Source organism: Trifolium pratense, linkage group LG2 (assembly GCF_020283565.1).
Source record: "Trifolium pratense cultivar HEN17-A07 linkage group LG2, ARS_RC_1.1, whole genome shotgun sequence".
NCBI classification, from domain to species: domain Eukaryota; kingdom Viridiplantae; phylum Streptophyta; class Magnoliopsida; order Fabales; family Fabaceae; genus Trifolium; species Trifolium pratense.
Genome location: NC_060060.1, coordinates 46,249,182 through 46,257,295, shown reverse-complemented (window position 1 = coordinate 46,257,295; position 8,114 = coordinate 46,249,182). Strand labels below are relative to the sequence as shown.

The following is an 8,114-nucleotide window of genomic DNA, read 5'->3' as shown; positions in this document are numbered from 1 at the left end:
AGGTTTTCGCCGCCCCAGCAACCCAACTCATGTGATTCTCAAGATGGTTACCGAGATAGATAGATGCAAGCAAGCTCATGTGAATGGAAGGCCTCAACAAAAAGATACTATTTTTATTGGGTGGAAGCAACCTCAAGAAGGATGGATTAAGCTCAATTGTGATGGCGCTCATAAAAGCTCAATAAACCTGTCAGGGTGTGGCGGTCTCCTTCGAGATAGCTATGGTAATTGTTTGAGCAGTTTTGCGCGTAAAATTGGTTCATGCGATGCGCTCCATGCTGAGATGTGGGGCATGTACATCGGAATGAATTTAGCTCGTAGGCAAAGAATTACCCATCTTCAAGTAGAAAGTGATTCGAAGATGTTGGTCGACATGGTAACAGGAAACTGCAACGTTAACGGAAATATTCCTACTTTGATCAAGCGCATTCGCGATCTCAAGAACAAGAATTGGCATGTTCAGTTTAACCATACATGGCGAGAAGGAAACAGATCAGCTGATTGGTTAGCTAATTTCAGTCTAACTTTGAATTCTTTTGATTTGCATGTTCTAGAGAGTCCTCCTAGAGAACTCCAAAGTCTCATTTTTGATGATGTATCCGGCGCCTGCATGCCTCGGAGTGTTCGCATAGTGTTCTAGTTTCTTTTTTGGGCTCTGCCCTCTTTTTGTAACAAAAAAAAAAAAAAGAATTGTAAGTGATCACATTAGCACGTAGACCTCTATCATTGATAGGAAGATGAATTTTATCAAGCTAAGAAACTAGGTTTCTACACTAAACTAGGTAAAAGACATTAAAAATTACTATAGGAAATAAAAGACAATAAATAAAGATAAATTGATTCATTTCATTGATTATGTTAAAATGTTACAAACCCTACGAGTGCGTTTGATTCGTAAAACAGCAAGAACTGGATAGAACAGTACAGGACAAAACAACATAATATAGTACATGACAGAACTGTACCGGAGAGATATATGGAGATAATATTTTTGTATTTGAAAATAAAATGGGTATTTTCGTTAATATAAATTTTCGTTAATAATATAAATTATTTAATTATTAATTATCTTATACTCTATCAATCATGCATCTTATCAAGAAGATCCCAAACGCAGAGATTCTCCCCGGTTTGCAAAGCACAACAATAAGTGAATTGTACATGTTATAGTATTAGGAGACATGTTTTTTAATTACATTTTTTTAAGAGATTCACGACTTCATCCACCATTTTATTCTTGCATAATCCATTAATCATGACATTGTAGCTAGAAACCATTAATGCAAGGCATCACTCACAAGATTATCCTTGCAAAGACTATGAATGACTGTACCGTACATTACCATACCAAGTTTGGTTCAACCATTAATGCTTCAATCCTTCTAAGCAACTGAAGGGCAGCTGTTGATCAAGGTTCCATAACTAATTTGATCAAGCAGAAATCCCTTTGATATAACATCGTCATGAAAATCCAATGCTTCTTTAACCTAGCTGTTGATCAAGGTTCCAACTGAAGACACATGCCTTTCATAAGTGTAGTCATTGTTATTGTATCAGGCTGATAACCTAGCTTGAGAATTTTTCCCAACCACTAAGATGGATAATCCTCATCAGTTCAAATCTCTGAAATAAAATTTACTAAAAATAAGTTAGCTTTTTCCGGAATATTTATAGCGGTTTTTTTTTTTTATAAACCCGTTTTTTCTTCTTTACAAAATTTGAACTTATTTAATTTATTTCAAAAGAGTGTTCCTAACAAATGATTGCATGTGAAAACAGCTAGAACATCAAAGTAGCCACACCTAAACCATATAAAATTAAAATAAAAACAATTGAACACTTAAGTACACATCTTATTTGGATATGAACCATACACTGCGCTGAGTTGGATAATTCTGATATGTCCACAATAAATGTTTAATATAGATCCTTGCGCAAATTCCTTTTTGTTACGAAGTAATTGATGTTACCGGATGATACCTAGTTCGATACCTTCTTAATTTATATCAACTAAGTTTTCTCTTTTTGCTTGAAAAAAAGTGTTTAATATAAAAAATTAATAAATACTATTTGTGAACCTATTAGAATTATCCACCTTAACGGATGTACCTGTACATATCCAAATAAAATATGTAATGAAAAATAAAAAAACGATTGGACGAAAATAAGAGATGGCATCGAAGGCTACATGAACAATATTTGCTTCTAAACTATCATCACATTTATCATTTTCTTCATTGACTTCCTCCTCATTAGAAGTCATACAAGTACCTTTTCCACTAATGCAATAAATTGAAGGAAAAAAACACATATTAATTGACTAAAAAATAAGAAAGTGATATAGGAAGAAGATAATAAGCTTTAAAAGAAAACATGGGCTATGCATTTCCCTTCATTTTGGAAATTAAATTATTGCATCATAATTTGATCATTGATTTCATCCCTACATTCTGTTTCAGTGTCAAACTTGTCAGCATGGGTATGCATTTCCTACATAATCACCACAACATATTCCAGGCACTTTAAAGTGTTCATTGTAGATGAATTTCTCCTTGTATATCTTGATTTAACAGTGTATCTCATTTACAATTTGAAAACTGAGATGAAATGCTAAAAAGAACCAAATTTGAAAAATGAGAATAAATCCTAAAATGCTTTGTCAACTCGATTTCATTTACAAATTTGTTGAAATTCTAGTTTACAGCAGTCAACATAAAATTGATACATAGACTTGTGGAATACGATTCTGACTTAACTCGCGATTTTAACAAGCTTGGACAGGAACATAAGTGCTCTGAAATTTCTATTCCTTATGAATTTTAATTAGACACCAACAAAAGTAGCATTCCTTTATCAAACAATTCTTTCACCGGTTAACACACGGTACAATATGCTTCTGAATGTGAGAAAATGAATATGCACTTGGCACCCAAACACACTCTACAACAATGATTTGAATAATATACTCACAGGTCATCATCAATTATATTGTCCGATTCATCCTCTGAATGGTAATAGTCCTGATGGCGACGCAGAAATTGCTTCGACTTCTTCCATAATGACATCGTTTTCTCTGCACACAAAGTTCAATATGTTAAAAACACCATAAATTTGATGATAAAACTAGAGATATAGTAAGAAAAGAAAACTATTCATTAAATAACCATAAAATGACGGTTCAAGTTCAACAACAAGTTCCAATTTAAATTTTGGAACATGATCTATCTTATGCCATTTTTCCCCTGTTTCTTTCTTGCATTGGTTCACCAACATAGGACAGTCATAAATACGTAATTGATGCAAGGTTATGAGTTCTTTAAAGCTAGCTGGTAATGCGGTTAATTTTGGACGCCAATTGATTTCTAATGTTTGAAGAGAAGTCATGGTCTCCAACCAGCCTGGCAAGGTTACAAGAGAAGGAAAACTTGACAAATATAAATTTTGCAGCGAGGGAATACCTTCTAAGAAATTTGGTAACGTTCCATTTTTATCTTCGTCATAGATTCTCACTTGACAAAGGGAAGTTAGCATGTTCATAGTAGCTGGTAAAATGAGATCGGGACAAATAGCAATTTCAATTCTCTCAAGACAAGTCAGGTTTGTTGGACGTTGGAGCCAGGATTTTAAGCTACTGCAACATTCAAAGCTCAAAATTCAAAGAGAACTCAAACCTTGCAGTACACACTCAAGCTTTTAACAACATGAAATGTGTAGTTCTTGTATGGAACTGAGAGTGTTGAGTTCATTTGGTAGTATCTTGAGTTCATGAAAAAATTTGATGGAAAGTATCTTGAGATTATACATACTGGCGGCAATTTCCGGCAGGAAAGATGCACCATCATCAACAGTTTCCCCACTAGCATAAATAATCTCAACATATGGAAGGTATGGCAATGCAAGCTTGGGCATACCCTTTATGATGCAGATTCATAAATATAAATCATTGAAAAATATAAATTGAACACTAACAATGACAGTGAGTGAAAAAAATCCTAGAAAAATATGATGCAAATTCATAAAAAATTAGGAAGTAAAGGATAGTTATTAAAGAATGAAAAAAGTGAAACACAATTGGCGTAACAAATATCATAATGAAATTACCAAAGTATAACTTTTAATTAGCGTCAAAAAAAAAAAAAAATTAAAATTGAAAAAAAATGTAATAGTGAGTCAATTGCACCAACCATCTTTTATAAATATGAAAAGAAATAAAAATTAGATGGTCGTTTTCTAATTCAAAATAACAAATTGTAGCTTGCAAGCATCTCACCTAGTTCGACTCTTATAAAAGACCTCTAGCAATCATTTCACGATAAAGTTTCATCGCCTTCTCATTCTTTCCATTTTTGGACAAAGCATCAATAAGAGTTGTGTAAGTTATGCCGTCAGGGGTGCAACCATTATCTTCCATTTTTGACATTAAGGACTGTTAGAAGTCCCACATTGACTAGAGATATGACAAAGATAACCTTTATAAGTGTAGTGCAAACCTCAACTCTCAAGCTAGCTTTTGTGGTTGAGTATAGGCCTCTAAAATTCTGACATGGTATCAGAGCCTATCCTAGATCTATTGTTGGGCTTCCCGCATCATCCACGCTTCAGGCCCATAGGGCCTGAGCGTGAGGGGGTGTGTTGGATATTCTGCCTTCATTGCGGTCCGCCCCCATCTGTCTAATTGCGGCATTTGAGTTGCCTTCATTGCAGCCTCCAACACCTTCATTGTGTTGGGTGTGAAGGGGTGGATTTAGTCCCACATTGCTAAGAGATATGGCCTGTGTAGTGTTTATAAGTAAGTGACAGTCCTCACCTTACAAGTCGGTTTTGTGAGGATGAGTTAGGTCCAATATAAAATTTGACAAGGACAATGCTTCATCAATCAATCCCTCTTTACAAAGCCCGTTAATCATAACAGTATACATCGTCACATCTAAATAGTAGCCTTTAATCAAAAGATCCTGATAAACCACTAGTGCATCCTTAAGTCTTCCATTTTTGCATAGTCCATTGACAAGTATAGTGTATGTATGCATATTTAGCTGAATTCGTTGGTCTTTGATCTTCGCCAATAATTCAATTGCCTTGTCAAACTGATGGTTTTTGCACAATGCATCCAATATAGAAGTGTAAGTGATCACATTAGCAGGATGGCCTCTATCATGCATCTCATCAAGAAGATACCAAACATCAGAGATTCTCCCCGATTTGCAAAGCCCATCAATAAGCGAACTGTATGTTATAGTATCAGGAGAGATGTTTTTTAAATACATTTCTTTCAAGAGATCCATGGCTTCATCCACCATTTTATTCTTGCATAATCCATTAATCATGACTGTGTAAGTACAAACATCTGGTTTCACTTCCGTTTGAGCAATAGTGTTGAATACATATTTGGCCATGTTCACTTCTTTAACCAAGAAATACCCCTCCATTAAAGAATTATAAGTAACAACATCTGGTTTCACACCTTGTTTTATCATAACAGCTAAGACATTTGTAGCTTTTCTCACCTCTCCTTCCTTAGATAAACCATCAATCAGTGTAGTAAAAGTAAGAACATTTGGGCTGAGGTTTTTCAACAACATTTCATTTAACAAACCAACAGCTTCTTTGAATTGACACACAATGCAAAGGCCGTATATTAAAGTATTGCAAGTGACAACATCAGGATAAATATTATTGACAATCATTTCAGAATATAAATGAAAGGCATCATTCACGAGTTTATCCTTGCAAAGACTATGAATGACTATGTTGTACATTACCACGTTTGGTTTAACCATTAACGCTTCAATCTTTCTAACCAACTGTAGGGCAGCTGTTGTTTCTCCTTTTTTACATAAGCCATCAATCAAGATTCCATAACTAATTTGATCAAGCTGAAATCCCTTTGATATAACATCGTCATGAAAATCCAAAGCTTTAGTAACCTGACCACTAAGACACATGCCTTTCATAAGTGTAGCCATTGTTATTGTATTAGGCTGATAGCCTAGCTTGAGAATTTTAGCCAATACAGAAAATGCAAAATTGAGTTGACCAATGCGGCAGAAACAATTGAGTAAGATGTTCAAAGTAACAAAGTTAGGTTGAATTCCATTGAGCTCCATTTGATTAGAGAGGGAAATAGCAGTGTCAAACTGCTTGTTTTTAACTAGGGAAGTTAACATCTTACCGAGTTCGAAGACGGATGATGGGGTAGGGTTGACAAGATTGTGACGTAATTGGGAATTGGAATGAGCTTGAGAGTTAAATCTGCTACGATTGAAATTGGGAATCGGAAGACACAAATTGTTGGGAGTGGAAAGAGGGATAGCACCGGCGACACCGTAACTTAACACTAAAAATGACATTCTAACGGTTGTGAGTGAAGAAGGAGATGTTAGTTTTGGATAAGAAGAAAATCACTGGGGGGGGGTGGGGGTGGGGGTGGGGGTGGGGGTGGGGGTAACAAGCGTGTGTTTGGATGGGGGTGATTGAGCTTTATGTTGCAATAATTAATCAACAAGCGTGTGTTTGGCGGTCACTAGAATTGGTTTTGATAATTGATTTCGATTAAAAGTAAGTTAAAGTAAATTGATTTATTTTATTTTTTTTAAGGAAAAAGATTTGTAAAATTGTATTATTAACTATGTTATCCATACATATGGATACATCAATAAAGAGGTGGAAACTAGCTAGAGATGTGGTCACCCTTGCAAAGGCATGAGCAACCTTCTTGGCTTGTCTCCTAATAAACTCGATACGAGAGTTTCTAAAATAAGTGTTATAGACACGTACGCAATCCTTAATAATATCTCCGAGAGCTCAAACGCGTTAGGATGCTTACTATGGAAACTGGTGACAACATTTTTTGAATCAAGTTCAAAATCAACATTTTTCAGCTGCAAGTCATTGACCCAATTGAGAGCACTGAGTAAGCCAAGAGCTTCTCCTATATCGAGATCAGTAATGGGCGATAGCCATTCTGTTTTGGCCAAAACAAACCTTCCTTGATCATCTCGGATGCGCATACCTATTCCAACTTTGTTCTGCTGTTTGGAGAATGATGCATCTATATTGCATTTGTACCGACTAGTTGGAGGTTTTGACCAACGAATTGCAGTATTATGTTGTCGTTGCTGAGAGTGCAAGTTCTTGTGATTCTGCGCACCTTTTCAATATGTAAGCAAGTTGATAGCACGTGCATGTACATGTTGAAACGGTTCAACCTTGTCTCTCCAAACCTTGTAATTTCTTTGTTGCCAATACTCCATAACAAAGCCATGAAAAATGACACTTGATCTAAATTGAAAATCTGTAACACAAAGAAGATAATGCCTATGTTTGGTTACGCGTTGAGACCGGCAAAAGCGCGTTCAAAAGGGCCAAACGCAGGTTTTTCATTTTTTTAAGGTGTTTGGGTGTTTGATGCAAAATCACTTCTAACCATCCAAAATCGATTCCAAGTGAAGCCAGGATTTCTAGCTTCCACGTTGAAGCAAATTGATTATGTGGGTACTGTTGGATGACAGTTATAGATTTTCACTTTATTCCCGTATTGCCCTTAATAATAATAGCCATAAACAAGAAAATCAAGCTTCCTCCTTCTTTCACCTCATCACCTGCAACTTGACAAATATATTTTGTTTTCCTCAAGCTTCAATTTTTTTTAATTCTTTGGAACACACTCTCCTTAGATTTGCATATTTGGTAAAAGAGAAAGTGGGGGAGGAAGAATTGTGAACACCCATGGAAGCTTCAACCAAACAACAATAAAAACACAAATGAAAAATTACAAATTTTGGCAACCTAAAAATTGAATTAAAGGGAAGAAAAATTGATGTCATCCATGGAATTAAACATCTTGCGAGAGGTGGACATTGCAGAAATATTGAGAGATGAATGTTTGCAAAAGAAATTTAGAGCAGATGGTGTGTTCTCATCATGAAAAAAAATTAATCACTTTCTATTTTTTTTATTAATTAAATGAGAAGTTCCAGAGAATTCTAGTTTTATTTTAAAAAATTATTTTAACTAGTGGAATATTATGAAAGATGGGTCATGTTAGTATATATTAAAACCCAAATTGGTAATTATACTTCTAAAAGTCATTTTAAATTAAATTATTCAAACAA

At 35.0% G+C, this 8,114-nt stretch overlaps 1 protein-coding gene across 2 annotated transcripts; it reads right to left on the bottom strand.

The window, feature by feature from the left end:
• Positions 1-2,780: 2,780 nt before the first annotated feature.
• Positions 2,781-6,407, bottom strand: LOC123909145 (putative pentatricopeptide repeat-containing protein At1g12700, mitochondrial). Of its 2 annotated transcripts, XM_045959919.1 has the most exons (3): positions 4,861-6,407; positions 4,271-4,424; positions 2,781-3,073 (listed from the first exon to the last, which is right to left on the bottom strand). In XM_045959919.1, the coding sequence occupies exons 1-2, from the start codon at positions 6,348-6,350 to the stop codon at positions 4,283-4,285; spliced, it is 1,632 nt and encodes a 543-aa protein (XP_045815875.1). In that variant the 5' UTR covers positions 6,351-6,407; the 3' UTR covers positions 2,781-3,073; positions 4,271-4,282. The 2 variants fall into 2 exon arrangements, with proteins under 2 accessions (XP_045815875.1, XP_045815876.1); XM_045959920.1 differs by lacking the exon at positions 4,271-4,424 and having other exon boundaries at positions 4,808-6,407.
• Between the last annotated feature and the right edge of the window lie 1,707 nt (positions 6,408-8,114).